Genomic DNA, 21,169 nt, shown 5'->3' on the forward strand with positions numbered 1-21,169 from the left:
AGTACTACGACTTCAACTAGCCCTGACGACTTGTCGATGTTCGGGCCCTAATTCAATCCACGGTTAGAGACTTGCGCATCAAACCAGGAACTTTTTTATATTAGGTTCAGGAACAGTTTTCTCTAATTCCTCGTCATCCATTACTCGGGTAGCATCCAAAGACCCTGACAGCTGATACGTACCACGGTCTTTCTTGTTCTGGACTGGTGGTGATGTATGTGCTGCAACTCTACTGATGTGGCCCAGTCCTACTACGAAGCATATAACACAGTCAGTGGAATATAGTCACCTACGGTGACCTGTGACTACTTTCCTCGTCCATGTTGGTAGATCTGTGAACTGATCATCGTCCCAATCAAACATGGTCTTCTCAGCACGACATGGGGAGCAAGATGACCCCGAGTCGGGTCAGCTTCTCAACAACACCAATGAATACGACGATGAGATGGAAAAGAAAACCCCCGAAAAGACCGGCACTTCATCCATGCTCGGTGTAGCCATATGGACGATGATCAACGTTGTCTCAACAGTTGCCATTGTAAGCATTTCCCCTTCCCGTGCTCATTAATTCCACCTACTAAACCAACCCTAAATCGCAGGTCTTCACCAACAAAACCATCCTCTCCGACCCATCCTTCCGCAACTGCCAGATCTCCTTCGCCGCTTACCACTTCTTCGTCACGGGCGCCACACTATGGGTCGCCTCCCGGCCCTGGTGCGGCCTCTTCGTGCCCAAGGAAGTCAACATCCGGCAAATGCTGCCCTTATCCGCCGCCATGGGCGTGCAAGTGATTCTCCAGAACCTCGGACTCGCCAACTCATCCGTCATGTTCCACCAACTCGCTCGTCTGCTGCTCACCCCCGTAACCGCCTTCCTGAACTACATTCTCTACGGCGCGCGGATTCCCCGCGCCGCCATCTCCCCGCTGGTGCTCCTCTGCGCCGGCGTCGGCATCGTCACATACTACGACTCGCTGCCCAAAGATGATGGCAAAACCACCACCTCGCTCTGGGGCATCATATTCGCCTTCTCGGGCGTCGGAGCCAGCGCTATCTACACCGTCTGGATCGGGTTTTATCATCGGAAACTCGAGATGTCGAGCATGCAGCTTCTGTTGAACCAGGCGCCGATTAGCGCGGGGTTGTTGCTGATTACTATCCCTTGGATCGAGACTCCGCCGGTCATGTCGTATGTGCCGAGCTCGATGTGGTTTATGATTTTGACGGTATGTCTCGAAAGCCCTAGATACATCTCACTACCCTAGATATATCCCGTGTGGGAATTACTTGTATTGACAATTTTTCAGAGCGGCGTATGCGCCTGCCTCGTCAACCTCTCCGGATTCTACATCATCGACGCCGCAGGTCCTGTGAGCAGCACTGTCATCGGTCAGTTGAAGACGTGTGTGATTGTGGGCCTGGGATGGGCATCGAGCAGCCATGTCGTCATGAACCAGAGCATCATGGGTATTGTGATGGCGTTGGTTGGAATGGGATTGTAAGCTCCCCCCCCCCCCCCCCCCCCCCCAGTATACGGATTCTGGTTATAGTGGGCTAGGGCTAATATTGTGTTGTGTTACAGGTATATGAATATTATTTTGAGGCAGCCTAATGTGAAGGCATAGTTTTTGGGTTATATATTGGGGATCCTCCAAATCAAGAAGTTTGGAGAGAGAAAAGAGATCGGTGGAGGATTGGAGAAAGGGGTATGTACTTGAGTATAGGTACAGAGGATATGGCAGTGCAGTTGAGATGGAGTAATAACGGAGCATTTTGTTAATTTCGAAGTCTATGGTATGTTCAGCTGTGTGATAAGAAGCCCACATTGTTCAGTTGTGCAGTCGCGCTCTTTTATCATTGCATTGCACGACCACGAAGACACAATCGTCCGGGTAGGGCCAAAGCATTGACCAGCCTTGTCAATGATAGAGCAGAGCCCATAAAATGGCAGCCTGACCGAGCATTCTTCAATCTCGGCATTTGACTGAATCATGTTGCCTAGATGATCATCGTGAAGAAATGAGGTTCTCGGCGGAATGCAAGGAGAACACATGTCTTGTCCACCTTTCCAAACAAGGACTGGGTAATTCTTTGAGCGTCATCTTGATAAATTGAACTCTGAATTAATTAATTCTGATTCCTATTGTACTTCATAGATTATCCAGTGATACACCCACATGAAGGTCTCTCTGCCTTTGATTCGAACATCATCCGAAAAGACCTTCCTCTCACCACCACATTCCACACCCCTCCCCCCTGATCACAACACCTTAGAAATCACAGTTGCATTCTGCACGTTCAGCTGCAGATGCGGGGTCTGCAGCGACTAGCAGGTACCTGGCAGTTCCTCCGACGTAGTAATTAAACCCCAACGAATAGGATCACGCACATTTGACCAGACAAGCAGTCGGTAAGGCGTGATCAGCTAAATTCCATTAGCTCTGTCGTTAGTACAATAGCAGCCACAGGCAGCTTAGTCTGGAGACCGGAGACCGGAGATCGAAGACGGAGACCTGTCCTTCTCGCAAGTGACAAGTCTCTGCTGGATTTCGACACTGGTGGTGATAGTTCACGCGCTAGGGGGCGGGGATCATCCTGTATTTGTTTTTCTATGCATGCGACGAGCGGCTGAGATGGGGCAGCTGAATATCGTTATTTCTTTTTTTTCATTTGAATTATTGGCTTGGCCCGAGGATGAAGAGAATGGATGGGGCTATAAATAGGGAAGTAGTGGCCAGCTAGAAGATGAGGTCGATACGGAGTATAGAGCTGATTGTTCGTTTGCGATGTTCCTGTCCTATTTGGCCCTGGGGGCTGCGGTTTTCCCGGCTTCCGGGCTTGCATTGACACGCCCGGTTCGGAGAGGTCGGATCCCCCAAGAAGTGCTTACCATTTGTGTTCCTCAGGCTGACTAGGAGATAATAGATGTATCGTCTTCTCTTCTAGAAGATTTCACCCGTTTCGCACAGTACTCTGCAGCCGCAAATTGCGCAGCGAACCACAACGAGACGTCTCCGGGATCAGCCGTCTACTGTGACGATGGGAAGTGCCCTCTCGTGGCTGAATCAGACACGGAGATAATCAAGGGTTTTTGGGAGTAAGATGTCTTACCTATCATTTCAACACAGTAGCGCGCTACTGACAACTCCCGCTGCTAGATTATCCCCCGGCGACACGACAGGCTACCTAGCGCTCGATCGCACTCAGAAGCGCATCGTGCTCTCATTCAGAGGCACAGTGTCTGACGAGAACGGCGAGACAGATCTGAAATTCAAGCATGTCGACGCCTCCGATGCGTGCACGGGCTGTAAAGCCCACGAGGGGTTCTGGGAGGCCTCGAACGCCGCGATCAAGAATCTGACGTCGAGCGTTGAGTCCGCGGCGGAGGAGAACCCTGACTATACAATCACACTGGTGGGTCATAGTCTGGGAGGTGCGCTCGCGACGCTGGGAGCTGTTTCGCTCCGAAATGCCGGCCATACTGTCGATATGGTATGTTTGATCTGATCTTTATGAGTTGTCGTGCGTGGTGGAGCTAATGGGAGGTAGTATACATACGGCGCACCATCGGTAGGAAACTATGCTTTTGCAAAGTATATTACCGAGCAGACGGCCGGAGAGAATTATCGGGTGACGCACACCGACGATGAGGTTCCGAAGGTCTTGTATCGCGCGTCGAGGGAGTGGCTGCTTCATCTCGTGGTGCCGGAATACAGTCAGTCTTCTCCTGAGTATTGGATCACTTCGGAGAATGGCGTTAAGCCGACTGTCTCGGATATCGAGGTGATTGAAGGCATCAATAATGAAGACGGAAACCTGGGTCAGGGTGGAATTACCTTGGATGCTCATGGGTGGTATATGGGGAATATGTCGGTTTGTGCTGATACATAGATCGATTTGGATATTTGTTTGGTGACTGTTTTGGGTTCATTTGGTATTGAGGATATAATTATTTCTGATCTGGTTTAACTAATCTGAGACGGAAGTACGAAACTTGACAGTACTTTCCCAAAATCTTTGATGAACTTGTATAGAGCATGTCTAGGACCTGGTGGCGGGAACCTTCCATGGCTCTGGGTCGGCGCAGAAATGTTAATTGGTTAGAATCCCCGGTTGAGCCTTGTCTTAGTATGTCAAGGGGCAGTTAAAACAAGGTCACCCATTAAAGATACCTTGGCTATTGCTCCTAAATAGATTCCAATAAAACCAGGAAGAAGTATGTTAAGAACGAGGATACGACCATTGGCATTACGCTTGCCCAAACCGGTTACATTGATGACCGGCAGAACTTAATATTGTTGTTTATCTTGTACGACATTCATATAAAGCAACTAAAGGCTGGGCCATAATTCTACAAGTCCACATGCATGGATATTGAGAGGAAACTCTCAATCTATCAAAGAACCTTTCTAAAGAACCTAGTTCCTTGCTATGCACTCAGCCTCATCTTTTCTAGTAATCCTGGACTTTCTTGCGTGGCCCTCGCTCTATGAATAGTATCAATCCAAACATATTCACTAATTCCCAGAAGAATGGGTGTCTGTGCTTCCCCATACCATGGGACTACATGCCTGAATCCAGACCGAATGGTCTTCTCCATTTCCTGACGCCTATAAAGTCACTCACCCAGGCATCTTTCCATCCTCAATTTCTTGCCCAGTTCATACCTAGTCTACTCTCTGTCTGGGTTACCCAATTCAGTTTGATACCTACGCTTGAGTTCCTCGTCACGCGATGAGACTCGTTCATTTTGTTGTGTTGTTCTTCGCAGCCCTTGTGGCTTCGCGTGCCGTTGATCATGCCGGTGACATGAATGGCCTCCCCCATACCACCCAAGGTTAGCCATTCCTCTATATCGTCTTCCCTCTTCGCATTTCCTACAACTGACAGGAAAACTTACAGATATTGCTCCGTCCACCACCGACGCTACCGAAGTAGCAAATGATAGCAAAAAGCCCCTTAACGTGGATGACGTTCTCAACCATCCTTCTTCGAACGACACAACTCCTGTTGAGGTCGAACATGACGAACATGACAATGAGACCGAGGAAAATGACAGTGTCCTGGTCGTTCGGAAGGTCGGACGCAAGAAGAATTGCATAGCCGCTAGAGACTGCCCGTTCAATTCCTATTGCTGCAAGGAGGGTAGGCACTGCTGTGCCAAGCCTAGCAAGCACAAGATTTCCTGGTTCGACATGTGGGATGGCTAGGTTGCAGTGGTTGTAGGAAGATGGACTTTCTCCTTTTCCTTTTTCCAATTCTTATGGTTCTGGGCTGGCGAGGTGCTTTCTCTTTGGTGGACATGGTCTGATGTCTAGGCTTTCATTGCGTATGTTCAAATTGAGGGAAGATGGTTCTGAGATTGAATATCTTCGGTTCTTTGTTCAGATAGTCGAATGCTATGTGCTTCTTGATTGCCCCAATCTTATGAACAACCCCACGCAACATAGGGCCATCCGTCTCTTTGATTGCCGTATCACAATGGCTCGCTATCTGGTGTTAACATATGTTTAATCGGACCATGTCTATTGGCTGATATTTTGGGCGAAATCTACGCTATCAACGGGCCTTGAAGATCCTTCTCCACGCACCGCAACCCGGGTTGGATTCGCGTTAGCCGTTCCACCTTCATGGAAATTGAATTTTCCCAGAAAATTTGAGCTGTGCTTGAAGCGCTTCGGTCTTCATCTCTTGCTAGACTTGAGAATATTCGGCTAGTCGAGGGGCGTTTTGAATTCTGGAATGAGTGTGCATTGAAAGTCTGTGGCTTGGCTGGATTACAACCAAATCGGCTACTTCGCCCGTGCCTGCATCCGATCATTGACAACAATTCAGGGCCAGGATCAGAAGAACGGCTTGAAAGTGGATATTTTTCGACTGTAAATTGGCCTATGGACGCGTATGTTGATTATTTCTGACTCATGGGCGTGCATTGATTACGCTAGCATTAAGATATGCGACATGGCACTTGTAAAGCCTTTATGCCTCTAAAGCTATATGACTAGTATATCTACTGAGTATCAATGAACAGCACCCTTCCCTTCATTTTACACTTCATTTTCTCCAGACGATGTTTTTCATCATATTCCGACCGATTCAAGGCGGCAGTATGCATTCTTACCCCTTCCTCCTTGCATATGATGTTTTCACCAAGCCTTGTGACTAACTTTCATTTCCCCTTCAAGTTCGTTCTGTCGAAACAAACCGATCCAGCATCTCCCAACAATGTATAAACTTAGGCGCTCGGTCATCGAGGAGGTGAGCTGGCTTTTCCCTGCATCTTGTCCACGATCTAACCGTTATCCTCCCTCTCCATACATTTAGACTCTCCTCACAAGTAAACAAACCAATCGATGCTGGAAGCCGTCTAGCCCAACAACGCCTACGACGCCCTGTCTCACCCTACTTCTCCATCTATAGGCCCCAAATAACATGGGTGGTTAGTATAACCACTCGAATCACCGGCATCGCTCTCTCGGGTGGAATGTACCTCTTCGCGACAGCCTACCTCTTATCGCCGGTGACTGGGTGGAACGCCGGTTCTGGGGCCTTAACAACTAGCTTTAGCGGCCTCTCGCCTGTAACGGCTTTCGCGCTAAAGTTCGGGGTTGTACTGCCGTTTACGTTTCATTGTTTCAATGGCGTTCGTCATCTCGTTTTGGGATACTGGTCGGGGGTTCCTGAATCAACAAGTCAATCGGAGTGGGTGGGTGGTGGTTGGGGCTTCGGGCGTTACTGCTGCTCTTTTGGCTGCGTGGAAGCCGAGCGGTGATGCATAGTTTAGGTAGGGTTTTGAGGTTGTTCGGGATTATATATCAAAGGTAGAAAATGGAGCTTCACGTTGGAAGATGTCTACGAGCACTCGGTAACAATTGTATATAGTTCATTCTTTGTGCCCTATTGATGTATAAGGACAATCTTCCATTTTGTAAAGAACAAAGGCATCGGTTTCACTCAGGATCTCACTTTCTAGGCCCAAATCTGGCCCAGGATTCAGCAAAACCGGCTCCTCGAACCCACATATCACCTGGTGTATCTCCCACCGAATCGATGGCTACGTTGCCTAGTTGTTAGCAACTAACTTGCATTGATGGGTCATAAAGCAACTTACCCATATTCGCAATCCGGATCCACATGTCATCCTTCACCAAGAAACCATTTCTCTCCTCTGCCTCATAAGCCCGACATAGCTCTCGAGCATACGCTACTGCACGGACAAATTTGGGCAGATGGCCATCATCGGTGGGGTGCTTGCAGCTCTGAGCAAATATGTCAGGCCAGTCAAGGCAAATATTGTAATCATTCACGTCCTTGGGCTCAGGTTTGGGCATGTTGCGGGATGCCCAATTCAACAGGTCTATACGGCCTTTCATTTCCAAAAGACGAGACTTGTTGTGAGGGCTGAGGTAAGGCAGGTCCATAAAGGCTTTGAAGAGAATGGCGGAATTTACCGAGTGTATGTAGAAGAAGTCTAGTTTGATTTCCTTCTTGGGGTTCTGTGCTGTGGCTGTCCAGTAGACTTTCATGTGATAGTTAATATCGAGAAGCCTTATCAACACGGAGCCAGGTGGACACTTACTTGCAGTGTTCATCATTTCAGCTAGCCTCTCGTGGATCTTGTCTTCTGGCACTGTCCATTGGCTGCAATGAGCGATTATCTCTGGGGCGCGTTTCAAGAATCCGTCTGCAAACCTGTCGCCATCCTCATGATGAGCAGCAGTACTAAGCGTCCTGTCCACACGCATCTGATCCATTATCTGTATCAGTGTCTTCTTTTCCTCTGCCTTCAAAGCCGCTTCCTCGGCTGGACCAAAGAAACTCGAGCCTAAATAGTCCTCATGCACAGCGGCCTGAGCAAGCGCCTGGGCGATAATTGCCGGTTGGTTGAACTCAATTCCGAAGCCCAAGTGGATGATGGGATGGATCAGTCCACTAAAGAGCCTCGAAAGAAGAGACTCCGCGAGCTCGTCGCCGCTAAACAGATATTCATTAATCACGTCGGCGACTCCCTTGGTTTCGATCTCCTGTTGGAAGAAAGCGAGGTAGTTAGAATAGTGGGCCTCTTCGTAAAAGTGGCTCATAAATGCCTCCTTATCACTGAAGGATTTGACGATAGCTTCATCCCGAGGCAGGGCGGGTCTTTGACGCTTTGTTTCCCGGTCGTATTGAAGTTGAATGGTTTCAGACGAGGCTCCGAGGGCCCAGATAGTAAGCATAAAATGCACGATATGATCTGTAACTGGTTATTATATTGTCATTGTTTCTGGATTGACGACTTACTGTGGAATCCGATGTCATTCACGTAGACGTGGTGATTCTCCATAATATGCTGGAGCACTTCGCTGACTTTTCGAGCAGATGCTTCGCTGAGTCCTGATGTGCTGAATACACCGGTATCTTTTGGAGTCAAACAAATCTTGGTAGCAGTAGCCATCTTGCTGATACACCTACGAAAGGATAAGAGGATACTTCGAAACTGGAATTAAAACTGTCAAGATGGACTTGCAGCTGTCTTATAGAGCCATAGTGTGTCATTCTAGACCCATAGTTGCAAGAACCGTAGGAGGTCCTGATTATAGACATCAGTGTCTAGATGCAGTGGCTTATGTGAGGTAAGACCAGAAATGGAGAGTGAATCCAATGCGTGATCTATAACAAGGTATACTCTGGGTCGTTATGTGGATGGAGAGCCCGTGAGATCCGCCAATCACATGCCCAAATGGCTCGGGTTTCGGCTCTCGCATCTCGCATCCCGCATCTCCCACTGCCACCATTCTTCGCAACTGACATTCACTATGCATCATCTCCGATCGATTAGAAACCATCCCCTTATGACGTGGAATTTCTTGAATAATGAGAACTACATTGGCCTGTCAATGGTGTCGGTAAGAACCACATATCCCCGCTCTCTGTTTCTGTGAAAACCTTCCCTTCGTCAGTTATTCAGGTGGCAAGCATCAAACCATACCGAAGGCAATGATATTTCTCATGGCTGAACTCTGTCCAATGACTACAGTCAATCGCTAACTCCGATTTCATCAGTGGCGCTAAGATCAAATGTCACCACAATGGCTCTGCGCCTTGTCGGGCCTGTGCGTTCAACTCCGGAAGGGAATGTGTCTTGAGTCGACCGAAACATCGGTCGAAGCGATTGCAAAGCGCATCAACAGTGCGAACAAACTCATCGCATCAGGGTTCGGAATTCACTATACCGGATGGGAGACATGGTGACGGTATTGGTAACTTCTCTTCTGATACCGTACCCGCCAATGGACAACTTAGGCGCAGCAATATTGGGTCGACTGTTCCCAGCGAGGGTCAACCCAATCAGAAGCACAAGAGTCCCCCGAAGACATCACTACAATCTCTTCATACTCGAACGAGTCCTCTAATAGGATTGGATAAGAGGACTTTGGAGCGTGCCTTTCGCATTTTTGTCCACCAATTTCCCGAGTTCGGGTTCTTTCACCAACCCACATTCTTGGAGTTTCTTGACCAAGGACAGATACCTGACCTGATACTCTGTGGAATACTAGCTATTAGCGCCCGTTTTCTACCCGAGATCTCCAATGGTCATGCAAACCCCTGCGAAGCATCCGAATACTTCGCAAACCATATCCGACAGAACATCACGAGTCACGTTATAGGTGCCATTAATATTGATGCGGTTCAAGCATTGCTCTTACTTAGTTTGCACGATTGGGGGAATGGAAATGGATCTCATGCGTGGACATATAATGGTAGGCTTGTACCATCTCGTGTTCGCCTCCTACAAGTTGTGCTCAAAGTCGTTAGGTATGGCCACGCGAATGATTCATGGGATCTACGCACAGGTCAAAGACAAAGCAAGGAAAAGCCCTTCAGTTTCGAACAACATTCGAACAGAAGAGGCATGCAGGACAGTCTGGGCTTGCTTTCTGTTGGACGCCATGATTGGATGTGGCAAGTGTCAATCGTCTAGGTTCACAATGAGCACTAGTGAGATCCCTTTGCCTCTTGGTGAGGATCATTTTGCTTTCGGAAATCCCGGACCATCGGAGCAGGATTTCCTAGTAACTCTTGATCCGGAAAGCGATAATTTTCAACCAATGGAGAAACAAGTTCTCCGGACCATTAGCGGCGATGAAATACTTGGTTTAACGATCCGCGGATTCTACATTTGGTCCACAATCTCAGCATGGGTCTCCGCCAGTGGAAGAAGGCGCGAGACGCCCTCATCAAGATCTCCTCCCTGGGAAAATAGTTCTTTTTGGTTCCGAAGTATGGCTGCTTTGGAGGATTGGCGTGCTTCGCAATCTCCGCAGCTGGTATACTCTCCTGCGAATATGAACCTTCAGGTCTACATTTCTCGAAATGAAGGAGAGCGCTTCGCAATGGTAAATCTCCTTTACTACCTTAGCCTGATCTTTCTTCACCGAGAATATGTTCCATTTATACCTCATTCAATCATCCGCCCTTGCGGGCCTACTGATCCGCCACTACTCGTCCAGGAAGCTCCAGCTGGATGGTGGGATCACAGTGCTCAGGCTCTGTTCTCAGCCGCTTCAAACATCATTCAAATCCTCCAACAATTGGATCAACGGAATGTTCAGTTTCAAACCCCCTTTACTTGCTTTTGCATCTTCAGTGCTGCGTCAACACTCTTGTATGCCAACGCATGGCCATACATGGCACCTGGTCTGGATCATCAGCTTCCAATGAAACTATACTCTTGGGGTTCTACGTGGCTGCATCAAGCGTCCTCTGTGTGGAAGGTATCCGAGGCCTGGTACAGTACCTTGGTGCTTCTAACTCAACTCTATTCACGAGTCAGTTCAGACCCCGTTCAATTTCCAGGTGTCAGTCGCGACGCGTTTCTGGCTTTGGAAGAGAACATACAACGTCTAGCTGGATCAGAGCCTCCAGATTCGCCAGGTGTGCCAGCATCAAATATCCTCTTGACGCTGCAGCGCCAAACGCAAAAGGTCAACCGTCCTATCGGTAGTCAAGATGCCAAAGAACGTTTAGAGACCACCGAATCGGTACAAAACACAATAGAACCAGCCACACACGAGGTTGGACAGGGGTCACTCAGTGATCTATCGATTCAATGGAACCCAATCCCAGAGTTCAACGCTGATTACGAGTTCCTCACCAGCATATTATCAGACCCCTCTGCTGACTGGATTCATCCTACCTAACATTCACAAAGCTCACATCATATTTGCACTCTTTGGTCCTGTCTTGAATCATATCATGATATTCCTGCTTTAGTGATGAGTAATTTCCTCTATCCAACACCAATTCTACCTCAACCAAACTGAGTGAAAAACCTCCACGTCTCCGGAGGAACGTATGACTTCGTCGCACTATCTCCGATGCCACCATCATACGGAGCCGCCGTATGGTTACCATCAAACGCAAGCCACCATACAGGATGATCCGAGCAGCCGGGATACTCTGTCAGGATGTGGGAGAAACTTCCAGGCAGTGGCTCTGGGACGACCGGCGGAACTTGACATTCATTAACAGTCACCCATCTATCTCTCATCTTCCTGCCTTTTTCAATCACCAAGAACTCGTCTTTCACTCCGTGCACACCCATATACGCGAAAGGATCCGTGCCTCCATCACAACCACTGACTTCCGCCCCGCCTATCGCAACACCTGCCCGGAACTTATCGGCCAACGAACAACCAACAGAATAGGTCATGCTGGCACCATAGCTCCATCCCGTCGCGAACACCAGATTCGGATTCACACACAGATCCGCTTCCAGGGCCTCGGTCAAGGCAGCCACGAAAGCCATATCTTTCCCCAGGATATTGGGCCAACCACGCGCCGTGCCCTGAGGCGCCACGAATATTGCACTGTTGTTTGCGAGCCGCTGTAGTCCATAATAGGCATATGTTCCTTTCTCGACCCATTTTCCAGTCACTATGTCTGTCATGTCGGAATTCAGGAAATGGAAGCAGAATATCAGCCGGTAGGGAGCGTTTTGGTCGTAGTTCTCGGGGAGCGTGGTGTGGAATTCTCGCACTTCGCCGTTCACGAACATCTTGTGATAACCGGTGGTTAGGCTTGGGTCTCTCCCACATCCGCGGGATAGCGATGAACTGAATACGTGGGTGGTGAAGAGGGAGAGGGTTATCACTGTAGCCAGGAGACGCATTTGAGCTAACATTGTCGATGTTCTCTGAGAATTGGGTTGGAATGCTTCTGGACTCGATGCCTTCTGGAGATTAGCCCAGAATCCCCAATAAAGCCTTCATTTATCCCCATTGGGGCGTACCCATCGGCTTTTTCAGGAGGGGTTCATGTTACGGTGACATTCTACGAGCTTATTTTCTCTCTGATTCGAGGGACAATCACATTCTCAAATAGACTTTGCATAAGGTGATAGGCCATCTTGGCTGCTGTGTCTGCCTTTCTATCACGTTATTCAAGAGTCCAGCCAAAGGGTTGGTCATCTAGATGTTGCTAATTCTAATCAGTGTTCCAGACTTTTTGGGGAAGTCATCATGGCAGCTAAATATTCACATAGACATAAAATCCGTTGCCGGGTTCGCTTATTTGAAGGCTCTTGGATTATACGAACGGCAGGGTTACCCTGGCCTTCCGGAAGTCAAAGGTTTCGGTATCAGATGCCTCGTTATCCCACTTGAATCGTGCATTTACATTTACCCATATCGTCGAACCAGGTCTCTCATGTCGTTAAGCATTCTATTCTTTTGTCAGTGAGCTCGCAACATTTCTATAATGCAACATACTGCTCTCTTAGTGCTTCGTTCTCGGGGAATAAAGCAGAAACGTGCGTGTTGAATCGGCTGCTGAACCTTAGTAAACCGTCACGATAATCTCGATATCACCATACATACAGCTTATAAAGGTCTAATCGACCATCGTAGTCCTCACTTGGCTCTGATATTTCGTTATATCGATGGTATGCAGTTAAATATTCCGGGCCGAATCGGTTGCATACTGGTCGCCATTGACCGAATTCATCTGTCATGCACACACGTTAAAGAAACCCGCGCTTAACAATTGATGTCCAAATGCAGTCTTACATTCGTTGTGAGCATAAAAGCAACAAGCGTCGAAGACAAGCGACTGATTACTCGTCGCATCCACACCCGAATTGGCATACCACAAATCGCCATGCACAAGGGAAGGCTTCACCGATCGACCCTCACTCTCCAACGGCCTTAACAGCCGCGGAATCACCTTCTCGAAGATCACCGGCACCAGAGTTTCAAACTCCGCGTCAAACCCCTTCGCCTTAATCTCGCAATTTAGCGCCCACCGCATGTTCTTCGCAAAGAACACCTCCCAGCTCGCCTCCCACTCATTCTGCTGCGGAATATTCCCACTCCACGTGTCAATGTGGAATCCGAACGCTCCATTCGGGGACTTACTCTCCCGATGCAGTTCTGCCAACCGAGCGCCGAATTCCTCCGGGTCGGGCATCCCGGCCTTCATTTCGCGGTACTCACAGAGGAAGAAATGTGTGTGGGGTCGCTGATCGTAAGAGCCCCAGCTTAGTGGTTTTGGTGCGAATGTTGGGGAAACGCCGTGGATGGCTTTCATGGACTCGTACTCTCCTTGGACCATTTTCTGGCCGTCTCCTTTGGTGACGATTTTGATGAAGTAGGACGCGACAGTGCCATTGGAGAGCTGGGTGTCGATTCTTCCAGTCTGTGTCCAGAAGCTGGTGCCGTGACGGGATGCTGAGAGGATCTTACTTTCTTGAGGGAGTTCTGTTGGTGTGTTAGGATGGTTGTGAGGTTTTCCAGATAGGAGACTTGCCTGCTAAGACACGAGGGTCTAGTGCCAAAGGCTCCTCGGTGGTACTCCCCATGACTGTGGGTGAAATGGACTGAATACTCGTTACTCTTGATGTTAATTCTTGCTGGTGCCTAGGACTTTGGTGACCGAAATCAGAACCAATGCTTCCGATGAACTCAAAGGGAGTTTCTAGAATTAAATGCCAGTCAAGTGGTGCGACAACAACTTGCTGATATCCTTGTAGTAATGCAATATCCGAGGGTTCTACAATGTCATAGATGATGACTCTTCTCAGACACCGTCGATGAATAACGCCTCAGGCAACGAGGGGCACCTAAGCGCCCGCCTTTTTCTGGGTGGGTCATCGATGCTGGTCTTGCTCCAACAACATTCCATCTTCACGAACGACTCTCTCCGCCGGTAAATTAAAGCAGTCAAAGCCTAATTGGTTCTGTCTTTCCTACCGCCGGCTGTTCATCTTCTCAGCATCGCACAATTCTTGCGGTATTGGGTTTTCAAACAATTAGACCAAGGGTTTCCTTCAGTAAACGAACCTCACTCTCATTCTCACTCACTCTGAGACCGCATAACGAGCTCACCATGTCCTTCACACTTCATCACCCACAAATCGCAGCCGGAGATCACAAAGGCTATATGGAATACGCCCTGGAACAGGCCCGCCTGTCTCCCCCAGCACCAACCAAGTTCTGCGTAGGCGCAGTCCTCGTAGACGCCGAGAAGAACGAGATCCTATCGACCGGATATTCAATGGAGTTGACCGGTGACAGACCAAGCGATCCAGGAAACACGCATGCAGAGCAATGCTGCTTGATCAAAGCTGCTGAGCAGCACCATGTGCCGGAAGATCAACTTGCATTAGTATTGCCGAAAGAAACTGTTCTATACACGACTATGGAACCGTGCAGTAGGAGATTGAGCGGTAACAGGACTTGTGTTGACAGGATCTTGAAGCTCAAAGATGTGGTTCGAGCGGTTTATGTGGGGATTCGGGAGCCAGAGACGTTCATTGCGGAGAATACGGGGAGAAAGATGCTAGAGGGTGCGGGGGTTAAGGTCGAGGTGGTGGAGGGAATGCAACAACGCATCCTGGAAGTCGCTACTGCTGGGCATTGACCACTGACACAGGGGTTTTGATTGTGTTTGCATACTTGCTCATAGTTCGAAGATATATTTCCGGTTGGGCTAGAACACACCAAAGAGGAATGGAGAGCTCAGGTCCTTATTGCTTCTAGGTTTGGTGAGACCTTCCAAGACGAAGCAAGGTGAACCGGTACTTCTAATCTGCAACACTCGAGATCCTCGAGCAAGTCGTCGCTTCCTCATTGATTGATGAACTGATTGTGTATACTTCCCGATTCGGAAAGCGAGGATATTCCCAGGCGGTGAGTGATTCTGCCCAGCAACACTGGGGATCAGGCCGACTTCCGGGACAATCAACGAACTGATCGATTCCTTCCAGCTTGATGCTTCTTAATCATGTCTCATTTCCCTCCTGACGATACCGGTTTCCCACCAGGTCCACCGCGCCGGGCATATCCGCGCCGAGACGACATGGACAGTCGCATGTACGACGATCCATCGCCCTCCCGATCACGCTCGCCTGGCGGTATTACCCCCTCCCCGCATCACAGCAAGGCGCGATGAACTTGAAAGAGTCGTATAAATTTCTTGTCTTGACATGGCGGATAACTAACGTTGTGTGTCAATCAAGAATTCGTGCGCTCCCCTCCGCGAGGTCCAGCAACCGACAGGAGGGGTGATTACTCGAGAGAACGACCCGAATCTAGACCCCGATACCGAAGTCGAGACCGCGATGATTATCGGCGCCGGCCGTCGAGGTCACCTCCGCCTCGGCGAGGGAGGCCAGCTTACCGTGATCGCGACCGAGAAGGATATCGCTCCCCCGGATACCCCAGTCGAAGCCGAAGCTACAGTCGCAGTCGCAGTCGAGGCGATCGACGCGGGCGCCCTCACGGACAAGAAAGTCGAGAGATCATGATGGATGGATTACCGTTGGATATGGTGGAAGAAGATGTTCGGCAATTCCTTTCCCTCTTTGAGATTTGAGCATAGGCATTGTTCTTTAAAGGACTACGCTCTGTCTTGAATTACAACCGTGGCAATAGGCTGAGATGTACATGTCGCCGGGCGGTTCCGGTCGACGTGTTGTGCAGATTACAAATGAGTTGAACGACGGTTATCATATTGAAGGCCTAGATGAAGTGCGAGTGATTCGCGATCGCCAGACAAGTGAGTGTTGGTGCCTTTGATTGCTTACGTCCTCTCACACGATTGCAGAATTGTCGCGCCAGCTGGGTTTTCTTCGCTTCCACAGCCTGAACTTTTCACGAGCTTTTTTTGAGAACAATTATCCGAGCATTATTCTTTACGGCCCAAGCGCCGGCCCAAATGATCGTGGCACAAAAGTCCGTATCGCCTATAGTCGCGAGAGGGAGGACCGCGCTCGTGCTAGAGCCGAGGGTGACTGGACCTGCAAAATGGTTGGCATACACCTACTGGATTTGGTGTGGAACTTCAACTGACGATTTAGTGTGCTATTGTCAATTACTCGACCCGCCAAAAATGTTTCCGATGCCAAGCACCTCGTCCTGGTAGGTCTCTCGAACGTCCAGATACTGCAGCTGCTAACACGGCCCAGAACCTGGTCCTACAGGACCTCCTGGAATCGCTGCTCCTAGGGTTAATAACAATGGTGATAATGATGCCGCGCCGGAGAACCAACCTTCGCAGTTCTTGCTGTTCCGAGGTTTGGAACCTACGGTCACTGAAGAACTTCTGGCTAAGGGTGTCGCAAAGCTCTATCGCCCGGCCAATTCCTCAGAGGGGCTAAGCGGAGGTCAGAAAAAGAGTGGAAAGGTTGCATCTACTACGGGGGATTCCAATCTGGGTGCTCGAGACGGGTCAATTCGCCGTGTTCTTTTGGTGAGAGACCGTCGATCGAACGAGAGTTGGCGCTACGGTTTTGCGGAGTTTGCCACTATTCAGGTATTATAGTATGGAAGATTCCCTTGTGTTTTGTGAGCTAATTCGATTATAGGATGCCCAAGCTGCCACGGCACGTCTGAACTCTTTCGAGAAGTTCACGATCTCTTCAAGACCAGTTCTTGTTAGCTATATCCACGCAGGAGTGTTCGTGCCTGTGATCAATCCAACAGCGAGCACAGAACGATTCACATTCAGCCCTCTAAATAACCCCTCGTTGAAGTTGATGTACTGGGACGAGGAAGCGTACGCCACGGAACTGACAGTGACGTCGGGGGAGGCAGATGTGGACCAGCCACCAGCCAAAAGCGAAAAGCCAACCCAGCCTGATGGAAAGAACAGTAAAGACTCGGATAAAACAAAAAAGAGAAAGGCCGAGAATGCTAGCACTGCAGGAGCCAAGAAGCTTGCAATGCCATCGCACCTGCAATTCTGGAGTAACCGACACGCCGAACTGCACGGGATCAAGAAGGGTGCAGGGAAAGAAGGGGAAGGGTCTGAACTGGGAGATGCTGCATCCGATACTGCGGCACCATCTCAATCGTACGCTGATCCAAACCGGAACTGCTGTTATCTGTGTATGCGTCAGTTCAAGTCATCAGCAGACGTCAATCGCCACGAGCGTCTAAGTCAACTACACCGCGGGAACTTGCAGAATGAGGAATTGACCGCCAAGGCCATGGGCAAGCTTATCAAACATGGAATTGTGCCACAGCCGGCTGAATATCGGGACCGTGCAAGAGAGCGTCGCAAGGCCTTTGGCCACTCCAAGACGTCAACCAAGAAGAGCGCACCTCCACCGAAGGAGGAAGAGCCGCCAGCTGAGCCCACATCTAAGGGTGCTTCGCTTCTCAGCAAGATGGGATGGTCTGCCGGTTCTGGACTGGGAGCTCAAGGCACCGGCATGACAGCACCCATTGCCACTGAAGTTTACGCCCAAGGCGTGGGATTAGGCGCGCAAGGAAGCAAGCTAGGCGATGCTGCTGAGGAAGCCGGGCGCAACACCCGAAACAGGTACGACGAATTTCTGGAGAAGACGAGACAGACGGCACGAGACCGCTACGAGCAGATGTAGAGATGAGTGTGTGGCTTGAATTGCATGTACAATATTCCTTAACGAAAACAGCAGCGGGTTATGTGTATCTTTTAGTCCAACAATTCACGTATCCTCTTTAACTATGAAACAAACAAAAGGGGGGTATTTCCATATGTACAGTATCAATCAACCTAAGCCACCAGTATCTCACAATCACACACCATCATAGCACATTGCAATGCCCGTCTAACCACAATATCCAATCCGATCCCATCTCATCTACTAGCCCATCCCTTCAATTCTCCTCCTTCACAACAGCAGCACTCTTCCCTTCCTGCTGCTCCTTCCTCACCTCCTTCTCAAACTTCTTCCCCAACACACTCCCCACCCACTCCGCCACCTCCTCCTCCAACTCCTGATCCGTCTTCGTCACCTCCCCACCATCAACATTAAACCCCCGTCTCACAAACCGCTGCATATCCTCGATCCGATTAATATCCAACGCCACCATCGCCGCACCGCTCCCGACCATCCCAAACGAGATCACATTCAACGTCGCCAGGTTCAGCGCCTCGAAGGCCTCCATCCCGCCGTTGACGTTGGGGCGATGAAGCACGGAACTCGTGTAGAAGGGGGGGATCTGCGCGAGGAACCGCTTGTTTAGGGCGCGGCGGGTCGTTATTAGCGAGAATGTGAAGAAGGCGAGACCGCCCAGGAGGAGCTTGTATTTTGTGTTGGGTTTGATGAAGCGGAGTTCGGGGAGGGGTTCATCAGAGGGTTTTGGGGGGTGATCTGATGAAGCGGAGGACGTGGAAGAGGAGGGGGTTTCTTGAGGAGGAGAGGTGGGTTGTTGTTCTTGGTTGCGGTTGAAGAGTGAGGAGAGCATTTTTCGTTGGATTTTGTGGTGGGTTTGAGGTGTTTGTGGTTTGAGGTGTGAGGTGTGCGAAAGGAGGTTTTTGATGAGGTCTATATCATCACTTTCTGTGGTTCTGGCTGGAGGACAGGAGGAAAGGAAAATAGAATGCAATTGATGAGGTTCTTCGACCTCGAGCGCGAGTGTGACTGTTCCTGTTGATCCGGTGCTAAAGATAGACAGAAATGCGGAGAAGCTGATCGATTGGTTCTGCGATAGTCATGTGACTTGTGCCTCAGGCAACACTTTGTTGATACCTGGATGTTCCCACCTTAATGCCTCAGGCACAAAGAAGACTGACGAAGCAGGCTAGTGATGGGGATAGAACAGTAACTCGATAATTCTACCAAGTTTCTATGCTATTTTAAACAACAATAATATGTATATATATGTCTTCTAAATGTAAAAAACATCATCCATCATGGACTCCAGCTGAAATGCTCCTTGGTCCAAGGCCTTAGGGTATCGAACGTGTATATCCGCAACACTCGCAGCATCTGCTTCTGGATCCAAGCCCGCTGTTCATCCTGAAGACACAGTTCCGGCGACCAGAGATTAGTCAAGTACGAAATGACAAACCAGCCGCCGAGAAGGGGCGCGGTTTGCTGATGGCCCAAAGTGACTCGTCGACCCTCGCTTTCGGGGTATTCGACCTTGTGCGGGCTCATCTGGACGGAAGTCATTTGGTCGCCAAGGAGATACGGCACTGTTGCGCATATGTCTGTGGCAAGCTTTTGAATAGAAACGACCCGGGCCTGGATCTCGTGGGGTGAGCTTTGTTCGGGAAGGAGACGTAGGCAATTTAGGATGATGTTTTGAATGACGATTCGGGAGTCTCGGTAGAAGTTCCAGGTTGAGGCGATCCAGAGATCTATGTAGCAGTCACATCGATTGTTGAAGACACCTGCGTCTCGAACGGATTGGGGGATGAAGGTGGCAGGCATGGGATGCCAGCGGTCGGGGAGAATGTGTTTCCAGACGGAGATTTTGTTGTCAAGAGCCATTGCGGTTGAGAGGAGGTTATCGAGTTCGTCTGTTTGGTAGTTTCCGGGATTAGATGCGATGCGATCCCATCTCTGTCTTAGGTTCACAATTTCCGACGTGACCATGGTCAAATGGCCCGATGCGGTGTGTGCCATGGGCATTGGAAGTGGAGATATGTTGGGCGTCTGAGCCATTGGATACGCTAGACCTAGGGAAGTCCGAATCTGTTTGAAACGGCGTGAGAAACAAGGAGCGTTGATCTATATGAGGTAGCTTACTATTTGTGCTTGAACTGCCATGGCAAGTGTTTCAGAGTTGGCAGTTTTCCGTTGTCCAAGGCGTCGGCTGTTGACAAGTGCGATTGCACCATGTAGATGGGCTTTATTGGTAACCCTGTTCTCCTTGAGAGCTGTAAATTCCTAGACTCGACGGTTAGATCATGCGACAAGAGGAATCGACGTACTTGCTTACCTCAAAAGTAGAGAGTAGAAGAATTGTCATGAGCGTCTCCTCTACATGGTGGTCAATGTTACCTTGCAAGGCGAGTCTAGTCCGCGACACCGCTTTCATAAAGGTCTGTTCTGCAGTACGAAGCAACGATCGCTGGCCTGTCCAAGCCGCCACGGAAAAGTACGACACAGCCTGTACAGCAAGGCGTAAAGGTGAGTCGAGCGAGGCGTTGAAGTAAAAGACCGGAATAAGTTCCATGTACCCTAACCGAATCAGGGGGTCTTTTGGTATGAAGAGCCATGAATTGAAGAATAAGGAAGACACCGTATCGTCCATGGGTAGTAGCAAAGAGCTGCGGAGCTGCGGAGGCGAATTAATGGTCACAGAAGGAGGACTTGGAGGATCTGTATTCTGGACAGGTGCAAGGGCCACACTATCTGATGATTGTGATGCTTGTGCTTGCGAGTCCGGTTGATCCTTTTTGGCAACTTGTGTCTGCTTGTTGCTTGATACAGCTCTTTTCTTCCGCTGAAAGGCAGTCCTGTCTCTCAGCATGACATCAAGAGGATGCGGGTACCCCGGGCAGGAGCGACCTGTTCGGACGCATGCCTTACAATGAGGACGAGCTTCATCGCACTGCAGCCAATTAGTCTATTGTAATTATAAGGCACCGAGACACCTACCTTGATGTGCCTCTGTCGACAGGTCTGACACCCCGTGCTTGGTTTCCCGCCGTAGACCATTTTGCCACTGTTATCCGGTAGGAGTTATATGTTCACATGTAGATATTTGAAGGCGCTATTGATAGAGAAGCTAATGTCGAACTGGCTGCTAGCCTCTCCATACAATGCGAATCATTCCCCACACAATACCAATTATTGGGACAATGCGCTACGAGAGCCATGCAGTTGATATAAGCTTGCGGCCCGATAAATTACTCTCATGGAAGAGAATGGAAAAGAGTAAGATTGATGGCCATGTTAAGAAAAGGATCCCCG

At 49.5% G+C, this 21,169-nt stretch overlaps 10 protein-coding genes across 12 annotated transcripts; 5 read left to right on the top strand and 5 right to left on the bottom strand.

Annotated features, from left to right (window-relative positions):
- Positions 1 to 361: 361 nt before the first annotated feature.
- Positions 362 to 1,625, top strand: LDX57_004356 (uncharacterized protein; the record flags this gene model as incomplete). Its single annotated transcript, XM_046086016.1, has 4 exons — positions 362 to 538; positions 600 to 1,226; positions 1,308 to 1,498; positions 1,583 to 1,625. 4 exons carry the CDS (start codon positions 362 to 364, stop codon positions 1,623 to 1,625), a joined length of 1,038 nt encoding a protein of 345 aa, XP_045941979.1.
- Positions 1,626 to 2,750: 1,125 nt separating this feature from the next.
- Positions 2,751 to 3,998, top strand: LDX57_004357 (uncharacterized protein). The gene is made up of 4 exons (XM_046086017.1): positions 2,751 to 2,865; positions 2,926 to 3,097; positions 3,159 to 3,492; positions 3,550 to 3,998. Exons 1-4 carry the CDS (start codon positions 2,787 to 2,789, stop codon positions 3,889 to 3,891), a joined length of 927 nt encoding a protein of 308 aa, XP_045941980.1. The 5' UTR covers positions 2,751 to 2,786; the 3' UTR covers positions 3,892 to 3,998.
- Positions 3,999 to 4,734: 736 nt separating this feature from the next.
- On the top strand, positions 4,735 to 5,210 carry LDX57_004358 (uncharacterized protein; the record flags this gene model as incomplete). The annotated part of the gene is made up of 2 exons (XM_046086018.1): positions 4,735 to 4,837; positions 4,903 to 5,210. 2 exons carry the CDS (start codon positions 4,735 to 4,737, stop codon positions 5,208 to 5,210), a joined length of 411 nt encoding a protein of 136 aa, XP_045941981.1.
- A 1,752-nt stretch (positions 5,211 to 6,962) lies between these two features.
- LDX57_004359 (questin oxidase family protein) lies at positions 6,963 to 8,434 on the bottom strand (the record flags this gene model as incomplete). Its single annotated transcript, XM_046086019.1, has 4 exons — positions 6,963 to 7,054; positions 7,112 to 7,519; positions 7,580 to 8,233; positions 8,281 to 8,434. 4 exons carry the CDS (start codon positions 8,432 to 8,434, stop codon positions 6,963 to 6,965), a joined length of 1,308 nt encoding a protein of 435 aa, XP_045941982.1.
- A 2,856-nt stretch (positions 8,435 to 11,290) lies between these two features.
- Positions 11,291 to 12,037, bottom strand: LDX57_004360 (alpha/beta hydrolase family esterase; the record flags this gene model as incomplete). Its single annotated transcript, XM_046086020.1, has 1 exon — positions 11,291 to 12,037. One exon carries the CDS (start codon positions 12,035 to 12,037, stop codon positions 11,291 to 11,293), a length of 747 nt encoding a protein of 248 aa, XP_045941983.1.
- Positions 12,038 to 12,987: 950 nt separating this feature from the next.
- Positions 12,988 to 13,837, bottom strand: LDX57_004361 (uncharacterized protein; the record flags this gene model as incomplete). Its single annotated transcript, XM_046086021.1, has 2 exons — positions 12,988 to 13,736; positions 13,798 to 13,837. 2 exons carry the CDS (start codon positions 13,835 to 13,837, stop codon positions 12,988 to 12,990), a joined length of 789 nt encoding a protein of 262 aa, XP_045941984.1.
- Positions 13,838 to 14,364: 527 nt separating this feature from the next.
- LDX57_004362 (putative DRAP deaminase) lies at positions 14,365 to 14,898 on the top strand (the record flags this gene model as incomplete). The annotated part of the gene is made up of 1 exon (XM_046086022.1): positions 14,365 to 14,898. The coding sequence occupies one exon, from the start codon at positions 14,365 to 14,367 to the stop codon at positions 14,896 to 14,898; it is 534 nt and encodes a 177-aa protein (XP_045941985.1).
- A 340-nt stretch (positions 14,899 to 15,238) lies between these two features.
- Positions 15,239 to 18,212, top strand: LDX57_004363. 3 transcript variants are annotated; one of them, XM_046086023.1, is made up of 7 exons: positions 15,239 to 15,391; positions 15,497 to 15,819; positions 15,960 to 16,035; positions 16,084 to 16,286; positions 16,337 to 16,397; positions 16,445 to 16,791; positions 16,844 to 18,212. In XM_046086023.1, the coding sequence occupies exons 1-7, from the start codon at positions 15,262 to 15,264 to the stop codon at positions 17,861 to 17,863; spliced, it is 2,160 nt and encodes a 719-aa protein (XP_045941986.1). In that variant the 5' UTR covers positions 15,239 to 15,261; the 3' UTR covers positions 17,864 to 18,212. The 3 variants fall into 3 exon arrangements, with proteins under 3 accessions (XP_045941986.1, XP_045941987.1, XP_045941988.1); XM_046086024.1 differs by having other exon boundaries at positions 15,497 to 16,035; XM_046086025.1 differs by having other exon boundaries at positions 15,497 to 16,286.
- Positions 18,120 to 18,957, bottom strand: LDX57_004364 (uncharacterized protein; the record flags this gene model as incomplete). Its single annotated transcript, XM_046086026.1, has 1 exon — positions 18,120 to 18,957. Exon 1 carries the CDS (start codon positions 18,708 to 18,710, stop codon positions 18,120 to 18,122), a length of 591 nt encoding a protein of 196 aa, XP_045941989.1. The 5' UTR covers positions 18,711 to 18,957.
- Positions 18,958 to 19,071: 114 nt separating this feature from the next.
- On the bottom strand, positions 19,072 to 21,169 carry LDX57_004365 (Zn(II)2Cys6 transcription factor domain-containing protein). Its single transcript, XM_046086027.1, has 4 exons — positions 20,855 to 21,169; positions 20,193 to 20,807; positions 20,000 to 20,140; positions 19,072 to 19,945 (listed from the first exon to the last, which is right to left on the bottom strand). The coding sequence occupies exons 1-4, from the start codon at positions 20,912 to 20,914 to the stop codon at positions 19,157 to 19,159; spliced, it is 1,605 nt and encodes a 534-aa protein (XP_045941990.1). The 5' UTR covers positions 20,915 to 21,169; the 3' UTR covers positions 19,072 to 19,156.

This window comes from Aspergillus melleus (genome assembly GCF_016097325.1).
Source record: "Aspergillus melleus strain CBS 546.65 chromosome Unknown contig2, whole genome shotgun sequence".
Classification (NCBI taxonomy): Eukaryota; Fungi; Ascomycota; class Eurotiomycetes; order Eurotiales; family Aspergillaceae; genus Aspergillus; species Aspergillus melleus.